Source organism: Amblyomma maculatum, chromosome 2 (assembly GCF_055883805.1).
Source record: "Amblyomma maculatum isolate TAMU_Amacu chromosome 2, ASM5588380v1, whole genome shotgun sequence".
Lineage (NCBI taxonomy): Eukaryota > Metazoa > Arthropoda > Arachnida > Ixodida > Ixodidae > Amblyomma > Amblyomma maculatum.
The window spans coordinates 38198217-38220465 of record NC_139345.1 but is presented as its reverse complement, the minus strand read 5'-3'; the positions used below and the strand labels follow the sequence as shown (position 1 = coordinate 38220465).

General features: G+C 45.9%; 1 protein-coding gene across 4 annotated transcripts in view; it reads right to left on the bottom strand.

Annotated features, from left to right (window-relative positions):
* LOC146198406 (histone deacetylase 4-like) overlaps window positions 1-22249 on the bottom strand; it is a 334009-nt gene that overhangs the window by 135673 nt on the left and 176087 nt on the right. For 2 of the 4 annotated variants that reach the window (XM_084593893.1, XM_084593898.1), the window contains exon 1: window positions 5310-5848. The exons of the other annotated variants lie outside the window; for them this stretch is intronic. In XM_084593893.1, the coding sequence (XP_084450019.1) occupies window positions 5310-5349 (40 nt within the window). In that variant the 5' untranslated portion in view covers window positions 5350-5848. Of the gene's footprint in view, window positions 1-5309; window positions 5849-22249 lie in introns of those variants that run through there. 4 annotated transcript variants of the gene reach the window in all.

Sequence of the window (22249 nt, the reverse complement as noted above, 5' to 3'; positions counted from 1 at the left end):
GTGCACGAGGTTAGAGAAGCAATACACGCCGCCGACGAGTCTCCAATTATACCTTCGGCGCTCAAATGGAATCGCAATAAAGTTGCTTCCCTCATCATCATCCTGATTATACCCACTGCAGGGTGAAGGCCTCTCCCATATTTCTCCACTTAACCCGGCTCTATGCTAGCTGCATCCACTTGACCCCTGCGAACTGCCCACCTAACTTTCTGCCGCCCCTTGCTACGCTTTCCCTCCCTTGGAATCCAGTTTGTTACCCTAAGCGACCATCGCTTATCCTCTCTTCGAACTATGTCCTGCCCATGTCCATTTCTTCTTCTTAATTTCCACTAGAATGTCGGTAACTTGAGTTATTTCTCTGACCCACTCTGCACGCTTTCTATCTCTTAATGTTACCCCTACCATTTTTCGTTCCATAGCCCTCCGGGTTGTCCTCAACTCAAGTAGAACTCTCTTGGTTAGCCTCCACGTTTCAGCCCCATAGGTGAGTACAGGCAAGATGCAACTGTTGTATACTTTCCTCTTGAGCGATACCGGTAAGCTGCTAGTCATAATCTGCGAGTGCTTGCTAAATGCGCTCCATCCCAATCGTATTCTTCTTGTTATTTCCTTTTCGTCCGAATCTGCGGTTACTACCTGTCCTAAGTAGACATATTCGCCTACTACTTCCAGTATTTCGTTACCTAATGTAAACTGCTGTTCCTGTCTCTCATAGCCTGAGTTGCTTTGAGACGTTAAACCCCACAAACCAAACCAAACCTTCCCGAGGCTGTTGAACATTACCTTAGTCTTCTGCATATTGATTTTCAAGCCTACCTTCCTACTTTTTCTGTCTACTTTTTTTTGCTTTCCTCACTGCCTGTCAAAGTATCCCTGTCCACCACCAAATCTGACCACAAGAAGGCAACTACGCATCCGAGCGTATTAAACCAAACCGACCAAACTTCGTTCCGCCAATACACTGCTCAAGCATTAGTCCCAAGGACAGATCAAGTCGATGTGTTTTATTACATCTGGTTTGATTTGCGAGGCTCAACGTTCCAAAGCGACTCAGGCTATGAGAGACGCCGTAGTGGAGGGCTCCGGAAATTTCGACCACCTGGGGGTTCTGCAACGTGCACTGACATCGTACAGTATACGGGCGCTTTGCTTTCCGCCTCGATCGAGAAGCGCGGCCGCCGAGGCCGGGATTCCATCCTGCATCCTTGGGCACAGTATAGTCGAGCGCCGTAACAACTGCGCCACGCCGGCGGGGTGTTATATGATATCTGTAGCAGTCATATTTTTTGCTTCTTTCGTGCGAGCCTACTATCCTTCATGTCGCTAATTGGGAGCACATTTTTGTGTAAGCCAACCGAGTTAAGTGTTTCCTGTACTTCAATTTCAATTTTCAATTTCGTTTCCCTTACGTCATGTGATATCTGTCATCAACGGCACTTCTCTCGCTTCCCTCGAACTCACACTTTCTGCTGGAAATAAACTGTCAACCCTGAGCTGCGGTCTGCACCAGTTCTGTCTCTCCGTCCGGTGGTTCGTACCCTTTATTATTAAAAATACTGGGAACTGCAAATTTAAAGATATTGCAGTCCTCTATGAGCTGAAAGCTACGTTTGTAAGCTTTGCCCACGAAGCCACATTGGCATTGTAAGAACTAAACAAATGTATGTGACCTCTAGTGGTGGCCCTGAAAGGACAAACAAGTTGAAGGATGTATAGGCGACTGTCACGTTTGTCGTATACTCTTGATAAGTCTGCTAAATCATCATTCGCGCCTTTGTAACTTATGAAAATGACAGAAAGATAAATAAAAGCATGGCTGAATCTCGCGGTCGAATGGGCACCAACAGTCACGCTGTGTACACTGTTGTCGATTTCCTGCAAGGAGAATTCAGCCGCGAGGGTTTTCCAGGCGAAATGGCAAGACATTGATCCCCGCAATTCAAGTTGCAAATCCGTTCGAGGAATTATTGTATATAAGAGCGTTACACATCGTTGCCCCTAAGCACACTACCCGGAGAAAGGAGCAGTCGAACTAAGATTCAACCGGGCCCTCAACGAGTGAATACAAAGGGAGATGTTAGAAAAACGACATTTGCAGACTTCCTTGGTCGACTACCTCTTCTAGTGCGACAACTGGTGCGTCACCATGCAGAGTTCTTGCACGGAGGCGAACCCAGAACACAGCTGAGTATCGCTCGAACGCCCTCAAGGGGGCGACTACGCTGTACGCCTGGTGAAATAAGTTCGCGAGTGTCCAAGCCGGGCAGACATACACCAAACAGTACATGGGTTACCAGGTCTCCAAAATTTCGAGAAGGTGCGTGACCTCGTACGAGTGAGAATTCCCACTGCCGAAGACAAGGCATCGCTTTAATAGATGGATACATTCAAAACAGAGAGGCTGGAATTCACTTCGGCTAATTGACAGCCGCTGCTGGAATGCATCCAAATTAATTAGTTCGCGCACCAGAAAACAGGTCTGACTTTACACCGTCCTAGATGCCGCCTCCAAACAACGTGCAAGTGCAAACTGTGCCGAACTAGCGCCAGCCAAAACGACAACGGCACCCAGAACGCATTTTCTTTCTCCAGCGTTTGAAGCAGATCGTTCAATTCCTCAAAACAAAGACACAGGGACAAGCACTGCGTCGTGTTCGGTTCTCGTCCATACTACGCTTTTACGTGTGTCGCCTTTATTTTATTTTCTCAGAGGGAAGCTGATGATATGTCTCGCCCAAATTTCAGTTTCGTTTCCCCTACGTCTTGCGCTATCACCCCAACAGCGCGCACTCCTCTCTCTTTTTTCAAACATACCCCAGCGCCCATTGTAGGAAATAGTCGACCCTGAGCTGCCTGACATCTGCGCCAGTTCTACACCACAGCAACGAGTGTAGCAAACACAGCTTCAAACAAGACACTTCATGCGAGCCCTTCGATACAGCGAAGAGATCGTCACTGTCATTTGCACCGCCCAGAACAAATTTCTGACTGAAAGCCTCATCGACTATGTATTTACCAAATCTAGGTGTTTTGATGTTACAGTTTCAAAGGAGCGTGATGCCGTGTAGATGGTTTTGTAAATGTCAGCAGAACAATACAAGCGAGTGTTTCGCTTTGCAAAAATAACCGATTGACTTGCTTGAGACCCGACACTATAACTAGTCTGAAATAAAAGAAAGTGTAACGGGAAGCGGTGTGTTGAAAGAGTAATTACGCGATAGTCTTCAGACGGGAACTGGGAAACATATCAATCCAAGTGCCCCACACCCGGACCTAAGGGCACCAGCTACGCAGCTGTCCGAGATAGCGGACGGGAAAACACCACCGTCGCCGCCATCCAGGGCGCGATGGCAGACTCCATTATCGGCCCGTGGTGGGAAATGAGCAACTAGCCGCTGTCCGCGAAAGATAGCACGCCTCGCCAGACGAAAGAGACGACGACCATAAACGGTTCCGGCAGCGCTAGCCATCCAGGTCTCGACACGATCAACTCGGGTGTTAGCACATCTCTGATGTGCTATCCCTCGAAGATAGAGCCAGACAGCCTGCCTAATTAAGCGGATGAGCTGAAAAGGCCGCGTCACAGAGTGTAAGCGAGAGTGAGCACGAAGAAACCCTAACGAAGCATGAATTTTCGGTGCAAGCAACTTCATATTTTGAATGCAGTCTCGCATCACGCCGATGGTTTTGTGCATGCCGATATAAAAATGTCAAGCATGGAAGTGACATTAGTGTTTTCGTCCAGATCGGTTACTGAACTGATCTCGTGCGAGCCTAATATGCTTTTAAGTTTTTAAAGCAGAGAGTAATTGAGGGCTCCTGGTTAATTACGACCCTTAGATCTGAACTTAAATGAGCATATATCACACATAATTCTTGACTGCGTGTTCCTTGTGATGACCCGTCAGACAATGCTACGCACGCACCATCACTTGGTATTCGCCTACTACCGCTAAACCATTTACAATTTCCCTCTCACCCGTTTCAGTTTAAACGTCGAGCGATGGTCATGACGTCACTGTTCCGCACAGCCCACATGAAGAATGAAAAACAGACTTGTTGCTTTGATACAACGCTGAAGCCAGCCTACCTCAAAAGTTGAAGTTAAGAATGAAGAAGTGACACTATCGGCGCTTTGTCCATGTCTCGCGGGTCCTATGCAGAACTTTGACGTTAATGAAACCGTTCGGCTGTTGAAGCCGAGACAGCATTAAGCGGTCTCAGGCCAATGCAACGTGATGACCCATGCACAGTAATATGCAACGCATCATTAACAAGATGTAAAAATACAATAGAAATTTGATTTCTATACCTGACGCGGTTGTCGCGCTTCAGGTTCGCAAAAGTGCTGCCGCCGCCGCAGCAATAAACGGTTGGACCATGAAACCACTGCGGCTAACGAAACGGTGCGTTGAACAAAGACTGCGGCCAACTTAAGCCCACTGACGCGTTTACAAATAATACGAAAACGCCTAAGCCAAATCGGACTGTTTTCTTTAAACGGTGGTCATCGCAAGGACATTTATGAGTTGTTCGCAAAGCGAAGGTGGGCGCTGTCTTCCGACCACTGATCGGATCGCTGAACAGGAAGCGCTAATAATGGAACTAAACAAGCAATACATCAAAACTAAATCACAAAGCTCGAGACCTGCAAAGGGCATTGTCAGGGCATGAGCCCTGACAGTGAACAGACGTACAAGATGCGTACAAAGTTTTCAACAGCGCGCTCCTTCAGGCAGTGTCTCCTCCACAAAAACACCCCGAAGAAACGTTGCCATTACGAAACCGTCCGACATCCGGCAGTCCGTACTACGAGAGAATCAGTAAGAAAGGGAAAGAGCGATGCCAGCTGGTCGGATGAAGGGCCGCGTTACTAGCTCGTAGCAACAAGCTGACAGGACATGCCATGCGACGTGAGGGGTTAAGCGGAAAGAAAGCAAGAAAAAAAAAAAAAGGGATTATAAAGCCACATCCACCGCGGACGCGCAGGAATGCTTCCACCAAGGTATATGTCGCAGGAAACGCCACAAGAGAAATGAAAATACAAATCCAGACCGGGGCATGTATGGGAGAAGAGAGAGAGAGAAAAAAAAAATAAGTTGCGAAACGAACGTCTCTCATGCGAGAGCACAAGCGGAGGCAGGGGGGAGGGGAGTATGGATGAGGAAAACGAAAAGAAACCACACGCGAAAGTACCAACCACACAAGCACGCGCGCGCACACATACACACTCCGACAAATGCGTGCCGCGGTGACCGGCGCACAGGCCCCGCCACGGTAACCTGGTAACAGATACGGAATACACATACCTGCCGGTGAAAAGCTCATGCGATGTAACCGGGTCGCCATTCCATTATCCGTAAGCGCGGTGGACGGGAGCCACCACGGCGACGACTACGACGAGGTTCACGGCAAAGGAAAAACAGCCGAAAAACTGCCGACGGCGGAGATGGTGTTCTCTTTCTGTAGGCACTCAGATACGCGTCAAGATGCACATCCGATGATCCGCCGTGTACAATCCTCTTTGGTGATGACAATCCGCGGGCACTAACTCGCCGCTGGGACGAAGCTCGGCGAGCGAGATTCTCACGGTCGGTTTCTTTTCGTCCAACGACGTCCGCGCACTGTCGCGGACGATGGCAGACACTAACAAGCAACAAGAAGGATGTCTCGCACACACTGAGGTCACACTGTCGCCGTCAAAAAAGAAGCCGAAAGCGAAACAACACGACAAAAGAACAATCGCTGGGTACACGCCTCAAAAACACGACGCTAGCGAAACGCCGCCCGCTCTACACTGCGTCAACGCTGAAGTACGCTCGCTGCGCTCGCCGCACGTCTGCTTGCGATCTACGGAAGGCGGTGGCGTCAAGCTTGTCACGCCGCCCGCGCAGCGGCGCCCCTTCCGGCTCCGTTTCAAACGCGCGTGGAGAGAGGGCGCTAGCTAACTCACTGCCGCAAACCTATGCGAGACATTCTCACACCCCGTAACCTCCCTTTGTTTTTCTTCGACTGAGATATACCCACCTCGTTCGGCTTGCTATATCCTCCTGAGACCCGGAATGCATTGGGTGCACAGATTTTTCTTTAACTTTCAGAATAAGTCAGTATGGTTATGAAGGTGAAAAGTGTTAAACGTTTTTTGAATAGCCCTGATAGTATTGGCTCAGTGCGATGTCCAATATATTGGACACTGGGATTCTACCCGTTCTTTTTTCACCAAACGCATATGTATTTACATGGCGCAAATAATGCTCTCAAACTCGTGTGCAATTTTTTTTATTAACTTCTAAGGTAAAATGGTGAAAAAGAACGTAAAAGCGAGCCTTCGTCTGCTCAAAAAAAAAAAAAAACTAGCTTGCTTCTTTACTTTCTGTGGGCAATTTCAAAACATCTTCTGTCCTTTGTAATGCAGAAGAAGAGCGGGCATTTGGTGCAAAAGAACATTGTTTTATATTACAAAATTATAAAATTTTAAATTTATAATTTATGATGCTATAATTTTTAAATTTTAATTTTTAATTAAAATTATAAATTATAAAATTATAAACTTGCGTCAGCTGTCTCATCAGACATGCGAGGCCGGTCTGCTACACAACAAATAGAGGCGATTTTGTCCGCAAGCCGCTAAATAGCAACAATACTCGTCTGCTATTCATAACAAGGCCGTGGCAAAAGCGCGGTCAAAATGACCGGGTTGAGTCCCAGCGTCCAACGCAGTGGACACGCGAAATCAAAGGACGCATGAATAAAAGTAAGCGCTTGAACAGTTTAAATTTCTTATTCTGCACATTCGTTGTTGTATTACCTTTAATATAAAATCAAAGATATGCTTTGAAAGCAGGTAGAAATACGAGAAAAAGGACTTACTTCGCCGACAGGCGCCATCAAACGCCGCGCCGCTGAATGTCGCCCTTTTGAAAAGTTTTACGGGAATTTGAACAATGCGTTTTCATCTATGTTGCATAGATGGCGCTAGCAGGTGTCCAATATATTGGACTGCAGGGTTTTATGAGGATGAATGCCTTGGCATAGGAGTACTGTCTGATTACTTAGTGTCCAATATATTGGACAAATCCCCATAGCCGGGTCTCAGGAGGATATCCGAAGTTTTGTGACGCTGGTTCAAGAGTACCAGCAAAGCCAAATGGTAGGTACGGATTCAAAATTTTGATTAATAATAATAATAATAATAATAATAATAATAATAATAATAATAATAATAATAATAATAATAATAATAATAATAATAATAATAATAATAATAATAATAAATACTTAAAGTGGCCTTGGAAGCAATACAAGACCGCAACATGCCGCAAAAACAGCGCAGAAAAGCGAAGGATGTTTTTTTTTTGTTTTGTTTTTTTGTTCCCTGAAGTAATTAGTTACATCCTCTTGATTGAGAAAATGCTACACAGTCATCTTGAATAGATCAACACAAAAATGATCCTGCAAGATATGCAGTGGCTTGATTGATCGCTGTATTCCTGAAACAGCTAGCAAAAAGCCCAGTTGGTTGGTGACTCAGAAAAACGCATGCTCTTATGTCACGACGATAGGATAAAAAAGACACGAACGACTGTGCACAGAGGCTACTGTACTGTCATTAATCCTATCTTCTGTCATTCTCGTTCAAGCGTAAGCAAACCTGCCTCCTGACATTTATACATGAAGCAGTAAACTATATCAAACTTAAACTGAAGACATTGAAAGAGAAGTCTGACAACGTGACATCTGAGTCGTTTTCATTCCGCCCAGGCACAGCTACCAGTAGACTCGAACTCCACGAGAAGCAGCATCAAAACAACCCAAGAGAAGGTCTGAGAAAAAAAAAAAAGATCATCGAGTGGTATCATTCTATTTTGTAAGGTTATTGCATTTCGTCTTCAAAACAAAGCAATTTTTGCCATCAAACCACGAAAGGTGCACAATCGAGGCAATCATTCTAGGAGTAGGCAACAGGCTTGACTAGGCACGGTTAGAAAGTCGGAGTAAACGCAACCAACGCGTCGAAGCGGCATACAATGTCGAAGGTTGCCAGAGAAGCCGATTCATGTCGCGGCATCCGAAGGAACAGAAAAAACAGTAGTCAGCCATTGTAAGGATAATTTCGCTGCTACACGCAAATGCAGAAGTGTAAGAAAGAATGACGCACGAATCACGTGTAGGGCACAATAGTTAGCGAAGGCGATCGGGTCTAGGCCTTTTCTAACGGGCGACCAGCATTGCCAGCCCAATATCCGTTAACACCGCACAGAACTCGCCGCAATAACTAGAGGGGAAGGCTGATGCCACATAATTGAAAGATAATCTTCCAACACTGCTTTTTATGTGTTTATCTTTCTCTCGCGATCAGCGGATGCTGTTTTGAGACGGAGATTACGCGTCACAGAGATAAGAACCGGAAGAGCTGAAGTGCTTTCGCCCGAACATGTAAGCAGCCGCAAGTATCACGAGATTATAGCTTCTCCTCTTTGGTTTTCGAGTCGGCGACAACACGCCTTCTGAAACGTGGTACATCGAAGCACACAAGGCAGCGCATTACTCACTTTGGTGCGGCCCAGCGGTGGATCCAGCAATGAAAATTTAAAGGACAGAATGAGAGAGGCGCGAGTTAGGCAACAAACGCAAGTCACCTGATATCTCAATCAGGAGAAGGAAATTGACTCGAGATGTGAGCCTGGTGCTCCTCCTAATAAGCTATAGCTCGTTTGCCCATGCACTCAGACTCAGTCTGTATCTTCTCAGAAAAAAGAAAAAAGAAAAAAAAAACGCCTGTACGTCTTCTAGAGGTGGTGGAAGAAACATTTTATTGCCATTGAACAAACAGTGGGGGCGAAGCCCCCTGCATGGCACTTGAGTACTCCCTTACTATGTGGGAGACACCCTTATAAAGCAAAAGAAAGTCCTTGAAGAGCAATCCTCCTCATAGCACTGGAGATAATCTTCCGTTGTTCTTGACTTGAAGCGCTGTTCATGAGAGACTCCCAGTAGGACTCTGCGACGTTCGGTGATGGAGGATGAGGAAACGTGGGGCATGTAAGAAGGATGTGTAGGAAGTGTCCTGGTTTGCCGCAAAGTCTGCATGATGAGGAAAACTGGTCTGGGTATCGGGCACGTAGAAGTGTAGGGTGTGGAGCCGTCCGAGTCTGCAAGCTTCGCCAGTGTACGGCCTGCGCTATGGTGAGAGAGGGGGTTGGGGGTGTATATTCCCTTCGTTTGTCCCTGTAGTACGAGATAATATCACGGAAAGAGAGAAGATGCTCCCCGGCCTGTAGAGAGGGCTCCGTTTCACCAGCCCGGAATGCAAGACCTCGGGCTAGGGAATTAACCTCTTCGTTGCCAGGGAGGCCGGCATGCGCTGGCGTCCAAATGAGGCTCATGGTGTGCCGGGGCTGCCAGAAGCGTGATATGCGAGCAGCGGTGCGGGATATATAGCCGTTGGTATAATTTAGAATCGCAGATCTGGAGTCAGAGGGCTGAAACTTGAATCGAGCCTGAAATGGGTCCAGCCTTATTTCGCTTGGTCCGGAATGCTGCGTCGGAGCGGGGTGGAGTATGACTCCGATAACACATGTCACCTACACCCCTTTAGCGACGGCCTTCCCACAGTATTGGATCACTGCCGGTAGCGGATCTTTCCTATTATACATACACATATTTATCGTAAACTGATAACAAGCCGCTGAAACACACCTCTAACACGGGGGTGATTACAGAACAGGTATAGAACAAGACTGGAATATCAGATTGATACGCATCCAAAACCACTTACATCGCAGATAAAAATCCACGCTGGGAACAATATTGAACAAACTACGTGATTAAAATATGCAGCATACCACGAACCATTATGTAACCAGATATAGAATAAACACAATATCAGATTCAACTGCATAGCCATGGACATCTAAAGCTGTTCTTTAGCTTGATGAATGGCGCAGAAGAAATGGGCATGGGCAGGAGATGTAATGCGAAGAGAGGTTAACCTATGGTCGCTTAGGGTAACAAACTGGATATTCTGTAGGTGCTCGCGGTACCCAAAGTAGGGCTCAGTGGGTCGATTTCTCAGAAAACGCTCGGACATGACTAGTACTTACACTATCGAGAAAGACACTTTTGCTGAAGAAACGGTAAAAAAAAGGTGTGATTTTTTAGTAGCTATAGCATAGGTCTGCCCGTAAGACGACAGTAAGCAAATTAATTAGATTTCCTCTGCGACGTCGCACAGATGTCGCACAGATGTCGGCTATTGTTCAGTTTTTCCAAACGTGCAGCCTTTCATGGCTGTGACGGCGGAGAGAAATTACGAACTGCAGTTATCACGATGCCTGCAACGAACATGTATCACCCCGGTCTTTTTATTCCGTCAAAATTGTCAAACTGTCGGATTTTAAACTGGTTATGATGGTCCTTTTGAAATTTATTTATCGCGAATGTTTTTAATTATCTGCCTATCTATGTTGTGAAAAGACGGACACGAAACAAAATATTTAAGAGTTAATTTCCGGCTATTAATTTATTTGATACGAATTAATAATAATAATAATTGGTTCACAGGAAAGGAAAGGCGCAGTACCTGTCGCACTTGTAGCTGTGGACACCTGAACCGCGCCGCAATGCAAGGAAGGAAGGTGGGAGTGAAAGTGGAAAGAGAAAAAGGGGAGTCGTAGTGGAGGACTACGGAGTAATTTCGACCACCTGGGGATCTTCAACGCGCGCTGACATCGCACAGCACGCGGGCGCCTCTTCGTTTCGCCTCCATCGAAACGCAGCCGCCGCGGTCGGGATAGAACATTTGACCCGAATTTATTGAGGTTTTTATGTGCTGTATGTTTTTATTCACGTTGCCAGCCATGGCTGTCGGGTTACGCTGTAGTCAGGCACAGTCCTAAACGCCTCTTTAGCTTGAGCTGTCCCGTTCTGTCATTAGTACATCCCAGTAATAGGAGAAAATGTAAATTATTATTATTATTATTATTATTATTATTATTATTATTATTATTATTATTATTATTATTATTATTATTATTATTATTATTATTATTATTATTATTATTATCATCATTCAAGGGAGAATATGGTTTCGTGCTTCTAGATCCGCTTCGCGGCAATTAGTCAACGACTAGCAAACAAACAACTAAAAAAGACTCGCCACTCTAAAGCAAGAGGCTTCGAGAATGCGACTACGGAGAAAGGTTACAAGAATTGGCTTCGAGAACGAACACCGGCGAACAAGAGCGCACGCGAAGCGACGATAGAAATGCGCGAAGTTCTCACCCGGCCAAGAGTCTGCGACTAATCAGTTTTTAAAGAAGCAACCATTGCAGTGTTCTCGCCCAGCAAGAGCCTTTCATATACACACTTAAAGAAGGACGAGGGCGAAAAACAAAGAAGCAGTGATAGATATTTTCGACATTTCCGTGCTCCGAAGTCGCGTGCAGGGGTGCAGAAATGTCTGTTTACAAAATTGTGCCCACAAAACATGTTGCGACACGTTTCCAAGGGTGGCGGCGGCGGCGGGCATATATATCGCGCTCCTTTCCGCTCTCTCTCGGTATGCCAACGACTCTCCCCGCTCGTCTGCGCGGACTGCCTGGAAGCGGGAAACATTTCCGAAAACGATGCCTACGGACGGCCAAGGCAAGCGTGTTGGCGAAAACAAAGGGAGCAGCCAATGCGCAACGCCAGTTGAGAGGAGGAACGAGAGGAGGCAGAATTTTTTCGCTGCTGCGGTTTCTCCACCCGAGTCAGCTACGCGCGAGGCCACGATAACAACGCACTCCTTGTTTGTTTGAGGCGTCATTTCTTTTTTTTTTTTTCGCACCATCGACGGTAAGGCATACAAGGGGCGACGTCACTGAAGACTTTGAGAGAGTAAGGAGAGAAAATATAAAGGAGCTCAAAAAGAACGGCGGAAATGAACCCTGCAGAACATGTCACAGCGATGCTTTCAACAATACCGAAAATGTGTTGCTTGCGGAGGAAGGATAGTTGATAGAGGGAAAATAATACAAGAAGCATCATTGAGGCTACCATGATGTTTTTGTAGGCAGATTGGCAAGAAAACAAAATGAGGGAGGGGGGGGGGGGGGTCTTTTTTTAATGTTCTTGTTTTATCAGCACCCTCGTCGGAATAGTGCCCAGGTACCTACGCACTAAGTCGGATGGGTACTACAGAGAGAAGCTTGAATGCACTCCCGTGACGGTCAACAGGACGTTGGCAGTGAAGCCGAGACAAAAGCTAGTTTTAGGCGAGAAATGACGCAGGAACAGTTCAACTGGACGACACACACACGCACACACACGCGCGCGCGCACACACACACACACACACACACACACACACACACACACACACACACACACACACACACACACACACACACACACACACACACACACACACACACACACACACACACACACACACACACACACACACACACACACACACACACACACGCGCGCGCGCGCACGCACGCACGCACGCGCACACACACACACTCTCTCTCTCTCTCTCTCTCGCTATGCACGTACTCTCTCTCTCTCTCTCACCTAAAAAGCCTGTATATGCAAGATCTGGTGGGCGCAGGCATTTCTAGCGAGTGGCAGCCCCACTTCCAGGCACACAGTTGTGCGAAACTCATCGATGAAAGACGCAACACTCTCTCTCGCAACGAGTATAACATCGTCGCTGTTGCAACTACTGGTGGCTTCCTTTATGTACCATACGAACTCCACCGCCCTTTGACGGAAGCTGTCAGAAGGCTCTAAACGCAGCGTCACATTCACAGGTGCATCGCGACTCTCATCATCGCAAGAGGCATTGCACGAAGGTCTTGCCCAAATGTCAACACCCAAGACAGCAGCAGTGTCGCTGGAGGAGCAAATCTCCGATTATCCTCTCAGTACGCCGCCGTGTCAAGACGATTCCAGAGGTTTTTGCTCTCATATCACTTGGTCAGATTTACTGCCCGATTTCCCGATTTATCGATTTCCTAAGCAATGCGCATACCAGTGCTCTTATCGCAAAATCTGCGACTTTAATGAAATAGCAGGTAGTTATATCTATAGTCACTACACTACATGCCCTGTGGATGGACAGAGTCTTGTCTACAATTTCGGTAAGAGCATCGCGGACACATAGCGCTGTGCGAACACAGTGGAAGGGAGCGCCACGATTCGGAGATGACAGTGCGCGGTGAAAGATCCCGCGCAGCACACGGCGCTTTCATAATGCAATACATTAAAGGTATGCTTGTTGCAGACCGCCATCATTATGCTACCATACTAGAACTAGTTCAGAAAAAAAAAAATGGATCCCAGTTTATGTAAGAAAAGTATCTTCATAGGTTTACAGCACTTCTGCGCAAAGCACTGCTTCCAGCAGGTAAAACAAAACTGGCGGTGGCATAACATTGTTAGCCAGGGTATACAAGCGAAAGCAGTGTTCGATAGAGACGTTAGGCTGTGCTCAGCATTTTTTATTTTTATTTGCCCTTTATTACTATGAACACTGACCGACGGTCACTAAAGTAGTTGGCTGCCGCCTCGACATTGGCTACACAGTAGCGAGACGCCGAGACGCAAGAGAGAGAGTTTACTGTAACCAAGCGGCAGCCGGCGCACCTACGGAGCCCGGCGCAGCTGGTCGCCATAGCGACGGCGCATGCGCAGTTCAGGCTCTAGCGACACTCGCGGAATTAGACCAATAAAGCTTTCGCTTTAAAACCATTCCAAATGCTTGAGAATGGAATGTGTGTGCGTGTGTGTGTGTGCGTGTGTGTGTGTGTGTGTGTGTGTGTGTGTGTGTGTGTGTGTGTGTGCGTGCGTGTGCGTGTGCGTGTGTGTGTGTGTGTGTGTGTGTGTGTGTGTGTGTGTGTGTGTGTGTGTGTGTGTGTGTGTGTGTGTGTGTGTGTGTGTGTGTGTGTGTGTGTGTGTGTGTGTGTGTGTGCTTGCGTGCGCGCTCTGCAATCTCCTCTTCACTCTTCATTTAGTCGCAACAGCAACGAAGACGACGAAGACAGTTTTCGCAAGATACGACACGCATGACACATTTTCAATCAAAGAACCCCCACTTTGTTAAATATTCCTCACGAGTGCTAATCACTATACCGCACGTCGCATTAGAACGCGGGAACAGCAACGAACGCAAAGATGTAGAAGTTTAGATGCAACCACGTCTCACTTGAAGTCGGAGCTAATCTATAAGAAGGCAAGGCCGCGACTGAGTACGTCCCCATTTTTGAGTCCGATCGTCACCCACCATTCATTAAAACGAGGGCGCTCGCGCGCTCGCGCGGCGTATTAAGCAACACATCGTATACGTGCAACGCACGGATAACAACTGCGCCGATGAACGGAGAGGCGAGCCCGTGCCTTTAAGAGGAGCAAATAATTAGCGACGGCTCTTCGTGCTCCCTAATGGGGAGTCGGCGTAATCAACCGCCGAACCGTACGTATGCAAGCCGAGGATTTATGCGGGCCGAAGACAATTGCCGGCGTGTATACGCGCGCGTTTAATCCCCCTCCCTTTATTTCCCCCTCTCTGTTCTCCGCTACGCAGCTAATGAGGTTCCGCTGTAACGCCGCTGAGCGACGAGTCTGTACTCGAATCATACTCGCACCGACGCTTATTTATAATGCCCCTGCAGACGACCGCAGCGTGCGCACTTATACGCTATGCGTGCTTGTTGCAAACGCTGCGTGAACAGAGCTGCTCGCAGGTGAACGACGAGTATCGAACAGTGGGCTGGGTGATGAATCCACGTCCATGCGGAGGAAGGCAGAAGGACCCCTGCTGTGCATCTGCGCATACGAAGTGATGCGGAAAGACATGGATCAGTGGTTGGTGGGGAAGAAGCCACTGATGTAGAGGGAAAGCTGCACGACTGGGCAGAGCATGTCTTTGGTCCAAACCTCTACATTGAGAGGAGCGGAAAGTCTGAACAAAGAAGCGCAGTAAATATAGGTAATTAGTTGAGAGGATCAAAAGGATTAGTAGAACTAGGCTTACCTGTTAAGCGCTCGTATCAGCGAAATCTGTTAAATATTTGGTTCAGCTCTGCGTTCTGCCGTGAACCATTACGCATGTCTATGTGCATTCCTCTGTTTTCTACATGGGTACTCCCCTGATGGGGCTGGGACAGGTAGATCACCGCCGCTTGCGGCGAGGGCCTGCCACAGAATTTTTATCTGTTGTAGGCCGTCATTGCACCCGCCACCGTTTCGGTGGTGGACGACGGCCGTTGTTGCGGCGCGCGTCTTTCTCTCCCTATTCCCACCTCACCCGAAGCCAAGAAGTCTTTTTGAACAAGCTCATTGCCCATGTGGCTTACACGCCACATATTATGGCCCTCTGGCGTCAGTATAGAGAGAAAATGATTACGTGCCCCCACTGTACGACTCTAACTCGCGGCGGCATATCTCATCTACTCTGCGATTGCCCTGCTTTTTCTACTGGACGCTCCGAGATCAAACCCTACCGTCTGAACTAGCGTTCCCTTCTAGAAACTGATGCTAACACACAGATATTTGCTAAGTATGGCTCGCTTAGTGGCCTGGTTAAAGCTATGTGATTCGAGTGACGACCTGAACAATGAAGATTCTGTCTACTCCCTTTTATCCCCATCCATGGCCATGAGCCTTCCCATTCAATAAAGGACATTCAATCAACCAATCCTTTTCTTTCTTCTCTATTTTCTCTCCTGTCTGCACGAGGCAGCGGAGGTGGCTCAGCTACGGAGCCAGTAGCAGGCCCGTGCATTTTCTTTTTCTTCTTCCTACAGCCACAACAACAACAACCTCTGTTTTCGCTAAATAACTTCTAATGACAGCCGTCGCCTCATATGCTAAGGCGGTTAAAGTCTGAGTACGACCGAGAAACTGAACAGATATGTAGGAAAGGCCTTCACCCTGCAGTGGGTCTAGTCAAGGTGATAACGCCGATAACTACCCATTTGTTTTCTCTCATTCTGGAAGGTTAAATGACCAGAATTATTCTACAAAATGAGATAAGGGATCGAATTACTGAACGGATCTAATCACATAAAAATATCAAACCGATACATTAGTCCACTGCTACTAGTCGGACCTGTCCAGCGGACATATCGATCAGTACGAAGAAGCGGGGCTTTGAGACTGTTTTGAGACTCGTTTGTGATTAAGTCTGTTCCCTAATTTAAGCCTAGACAGCATGTATACCTATGAAATCGCTTACTCCTTCACTTGCTGAAAGTGCATTCAGATGAATTCCCATTGGAATGCACAGCACGCAGCAAGGGCGCGAAGTAATGCAGCACCCTAAAGCTTCTTCTCAAGCTATATAGGAGAGTGGTCTTCAGACGCACTGAACTAACGGCCCTCAATGTTGCGCAGTTTAGTTCAGGGCAGACCACCTCCGCATGCTGTCTGGAATGAATTCAGGCGCCGACGCTATGCGAGCGCTGTAATGAAGCAACGACAAACGCTTTTTGCTTACTTGCCTTTGGGCCACGCTTTAATGCCTCCAGTAGCACAGTCCTCGCTCACTGAAGCCCAAACTCACACGAAAGCAACTCACTTTTTTTTTTGTTTATAATTTCTCTCGGCTTCCATGTAAACATTCCAGAGTTTCGCACAATCTCGATCGATGTTCTCGCTGAAAAAGATAAGCTAATCGAACTGTCAGTCCGCCACTTATAAGGTCGGCGCACTGCCGGCAGTTTTTTTTTTTTTTTTTTCTAACTTGGAATTTATTGAGACACGCGAGAGCCATTTTTGCAGAAGTCGAGAAAGTCTGCATTAACAAAAGCGGCTTCAAACACTTGAAAAAATCCTAGAGCAATTTGCATGCCTATCGTTATCGCGCTTAATCGACTAGAATAATATCTAATAAATTTCAGCCCACTGAGACTCCAATTCCGGTTTAAAAAAAAAAAAAAAAAAAGCTCGGCATAAACCGTGTTCATGCCACCCTTTAGGTATACATATAAATGTGCAGAATATAATGCGGCCTACATTTGTGGTCTTCGCAGATCTGAAAGTCAAGCGATTCAGCTGAAATGTCAGCAGTCAATCACGCGGACATTGTGCGACTCTTGGGTGTGAGAAGAAGCCCACGTGGAAGTATTCCAGAAAATACTTGCAGAAACCGATGGAATGAGTGATCAGGGTGTAGAAGAACCCCGTGTAAATGTGCTTGAAATAATATATCTCCAACAGGCCTCAATGGGAAAAGTGACAGAACAGCGCTCAATCAAAGTAATATAATCTACGACCTATTATTCGCTACATGTGTGCAGGAGGTTCAAATTTCACACTGCTGAATTAGAAGAGGCAGGTATAGAAAGGTTGACGAAGAAGAACTGTCTCGCTAAAAGACTCCGAAGTGCAACTGCATGCGCTACATGAATAACGAGATGTATAGTTAGCGTTCGCAAAATGTGTACGCAAGAAATGGCAACGAACACCAAAAATATATTGTATTTCGTATTAAAATGTGACGCAAGTGTTCTTTGTGGAGTGTTCAAGGCGGTGTCGTAGCTTCCAATTTGGCTGGTCAAGTTGGAGACTAGTTTGCGATAGGGATACAAACCGATGACACATGCACCCCCATATGTGGTCGTTAATTGAAAATGAAGGTGTCCATCGAGAAGTGAGACAGATATTGCGCCTTGTTTTTCCCCAAAAACCAAACCAGAAGTGGCGTCCGTGTGCTGTGCGATGTCAGCGCACGTTAAAGATCCCCAGGTGGTCGAAATTACTCCCTAGCCCTCCACTACGGCTCCTCTTTCTCTCTTTCCACTTTCATTCCCACCTTCCTCCCTTCCCTTACGGCGCGGTTCGGGTGTCCACAGAGCAAGTGTGACAGTTACTGCGCCTTTCCCTTCCTGTGAACCAATTTACAATTTACAATTTTACGCGAAACGTCGTCCGTGTGCTTGTGATGCCAGTGCTGTTGTTGTTGTTGTGGCTGTAGGAAGAAAGAAAAGAAAATGCACGGGTCTGCTACTGGCTCGGTAGCTGAGCCACCTCCGCTGCCTCGTGCAGACAGAAGATAATGAACGGTTATTGAATGATTCATCGGAAGGGAAAGGCGCGGTAACTGGCTCACTTGTTTTCTGTGGACACCTCAACCGCGCCGTAAGGGAAGGAAGGAAGGTGGGAGTGAAAGTGGAAAGAGAGAAAGAGAAGCCGTAGTGGAGGGCTATGGAGTAATTTCGACCACCTGGGGATCTTTAACGTGCGCTGACATCGCACAGCACATGGACGCCTTTTCGTTTCGCCTCCATCGAAACGCAGTCGCCGAAGTCGGGAAAAAAGACAAGAAAGAAAAAGAAGAGGGAGAGAAAGAAACGCGCCGCAACAACAGCCGCCGTCCACCTCCGAAGCGGTGGCGGGCGCAATGACGGCCCACAACAAAGAGTCCGTGGCAGGCCAGCCCGCGCCGCAAGCAGCGGTGACCCACCTGTCCAAGCCCCATCAGGGCAACGATCAGCCACATTCCTCCATGCTCCCTGTGCGATGTCAGCGCACGTTAAAGATCCCCATGTGGTCGGAATTATTCCGTAGCCCTCCACTACGGCTCCTCTTTCTCTCTACTTTCTCTCCCACCTTCCTCCCTTCCCTTAGGCGCGGTTCAGGTGCCCTCAGAAACAAGTGTGCGCCTTTCCCTTCCTGTGACCCAATTATTATTATGAATTAAGGAAGTGCATCGATGACTGCAGTAGGGTGCGCCCGGGGGATCACTCGGGAGATCCCCAAGGGACCATAGGGATCGTTTTTCCCTATCGTGCTATATTCCTAAGGTGAACCAAGTTTTTCCGTTTCTGGTGCAGCCCATGTCGTCACGATCCGAATGAAGCTCTCGCCCATCTCGAATCTGGATCCGAGGAGTGCAAAGATGAAAATCGTATCCATGGTGCCAGGTCCGCACTGCAGTGAGGATAAGGAAGTTCAGTCTGGACAAATATGGCAATCGCTTCGTTTGTTTGCCAGCGAGCACAAGCGTTGCCAACCACTTTGGCGCCGTGATGGAAAAAGAAAGGCATAAAAGGCATACACGCATATTCCCTTGTTTATCGGGTGCGCAAAGCCACACATTTTGACTGAGATTACACTGCTAAGTAATGTATCTCCTCCAGGCGTGCGAATGTAATATTTGTTAATTTCATAAATTTGTAATGAACGGCATTCAAGAAAAACAATTACGGGCACCACGTTTTGGACACCGTGCACTAGTATAGCGGTAGGCCTAAGAATTAAATGAAAACTAATGCAAAGCAGTCTGGACACGAAACAAGTGCTTTTAGTACGGTATAGAGTATGATAGAAGGGCGACATATGGTAGTATGGTGAGATGTGGCATGGAGTGCAAGTATATAGTATAATAGTACGTGTTCATAATTAGAATGAAAAATACATAGCACAGATCATCACATTTTAATTGCATGAGCGATAAAAATGGAGAATTAGAAGGTATAGGGCAATCTAAACAGACCTTTCGAGAGAGATTTGCATACATGTATCTATACGTGCAAATACAGGAGATATATGCAAATGAAAAGCAGTGCCTAAGGCGAGAGGGCCTTGTGGAATTTTTAAAGAGGCAATCTTTGGCTTTAATGCCAAGTTAAAACGTGGGAGGGAGGAATAATAATACCAAATAAAGATTAGTCGGCTTTTGTTTCTTCTTCCGGTCAGTACTTCAAGGTTAACACGGCAAAGCGTGTTGCAAGGTGAATTGCAGAGTCTAGACTGATTAAAAAAAAAAAAAAAAAAAGAGCGGAGCTTAAGCATTGCATTTTTTTTTTTCTTCAAGTTTATCACTCTCGCTTGATGTATGCTGCTTCGATACCGCAACCACGCATATTCAAGTGCCCGCCTGACTTACACCTCGCACGCTTTAGATTTTAATGAACTTGAACGCCTGCCAATGCGGTACTTTGGAATTTCAAGCTGACGAGCATTTATTTGCTATGCGATTCGTTCATTTTAGTTGTGGTGTTTATTTCACTTTATTATTTGCATTCATTCCTTTATCTAACTACAGTAGTCTTGATGTCATGTTAAACTAGATGCATTGACTTAATTGCTGACGCTATAGGCGCGAGAGTTTTCTCGATATCTATTGGCGATTTCGCATTGATCATGCCAATTTGCAAACACTGCAATTGAAAGTTATTCGGAATTAGCTGATCGGAGATGGATTTTATTTCTTGTAAATTATACAGCCACTGGGGAATTTTATAATGGAAGCTGCGGATACCTATACAAGACTGTTAACATATATAGAACAGGGTGCAGACCTGGACCGCACGGAACGCCAGAATGAACAAAATAAACAAGAGTTTCAACTCTCGTTTATTATGTTGGTTATTATATTGATGAAATCCTTATGGTCTGTAAGGAAGAAAATATTTCGATCTATAATTTGACAAGGCACAGCAATCATTTGCATTTCTGAGGTAAACTTAACATAACATGATGCTTAAATAAATAAATAAATAAATAAATAAATATGAGTTAGCAACAATAGTTGACAGTTATCGATCTGAACTCTGCAACCTTTTTAAATAATCGAACAACCCAACAAACTGTCCAGTACTCGTCGAAGGAGGGCGCAAACCTTCAGCATTAGTTCTGAGAAAAAAAAAAAAAAAAGGGGGGGGGGGGGGGGGAGCAACGTCATCCTGACGTACTGTTAGAATCAACGTGCACAAGCGCACATCCACAGCATATATCTTCTTTGCTCATGTTAAGAATATCGCTTGAGGGCAGTGGAGGAAAGCGAACCGCATCACATTTAGATAGTATGCTTTCCTTTGCCATTTCTTTTCTTGTCGTGACAGCACAGTTACCCAGAACTGCATCACCGTATTTATTATTATCACTATGGAGAGAAATCCATAATTTTCGGCTATTCTCCACTACGAAACGGCCAAGCGTTTCTGTAAAGAGTCGTTCTTTGGTATGATATGGCATCATCATGATATAGACATATATGATATAGTATAATATGGCATATGATGTAATATGGTATTCCTATTGAATAAAATTCTATGACGCAATAACCTCTTACAGCCTTTATCATGTAATGTCATTCGCTTACCATACATATGTCATGCAATGTGATACATTATCATAAAATATATTCCATACTTTATGATAAACTATTAGTTTGTGTATATAAATATCTATGCTATTTCAATGACATTGTATGACAGAGCCTGTATGAGGGTTATTGCATCATAGAATGTTATTGAAGAGGGATGGTATGATATGACACGGTGTGGTATGAAATGATAATAACGAAAGAACTACACAAATACGCGTACAAACGCAGCCTTTGTGCGTGTCTTTGCCTCTTTGCCGCCCCTGTTAAACCGTGAAAAAATGAAGGACCTTTAATTTGTCTATCCGTCGCCGCGTGCGAAGACGGAGATGAACGCATAGTTTTTAACTGACCACACTATAAACTTTTGGCGTCCGGAATAATGCTAAATGCAGGTTGCGAGACACTACACATAATGTGTCTCTTCTTATTTTGGATGCACAGAAAGGTTGGGAAAAAGTGGAAATGCCAAAACATAAAGAAATAACACGTCATGAAACAGATATCATAAAGACCCCCCCCCCCCCCCCTTTTTTTTTTTTTTTTTTAGGAATCTCATCAGCTCTGGCATATATTTCAGGAAAACTGGCCTTGCATACCGATGCAAACAAGGTGCATGTTTTTCATACAGGCTGATGTTTAATATTAAATTTATTCGTGCAAGGATTCCCACGTGTCACTACGACATCTGGTAGAACTATAATGTTTCTTATTTTTCTTCATGCTCTAATTATGTTACTCAAAAGCGAACAACTATGAAAAAAGTCAGAAAGCGGCGCTTAGTAACAATGCGAGAATGATATAATTGTCTGCTCATCTGTATGCATCCATTCCTTCTTTTCTTTTCGTGATTTTTATCCGCTCTGATAAAGTACTGTTTTCACATTCAGCATTCTTTTTTTTGTTTCTTTTTTTTTTTTTTAACTACGCGACAGGAAGTGAATTACGTTGCCATCCGGGATTGCAAAGATGTTGGCTGTATAGGGACTTGTCATCAGAACGTCTTTCTCGCTAATGTTGTCTCGTTGACAATCAGGTCAGCCGAAAAAAAAAAAGAAAAAGATTAATGACGTTATGTGCACAGGCTGACTAGCGAGCTAGATTTGTGCACAGAAAAGCCTATAAAATAATTTTAATCCAATTGATTTGA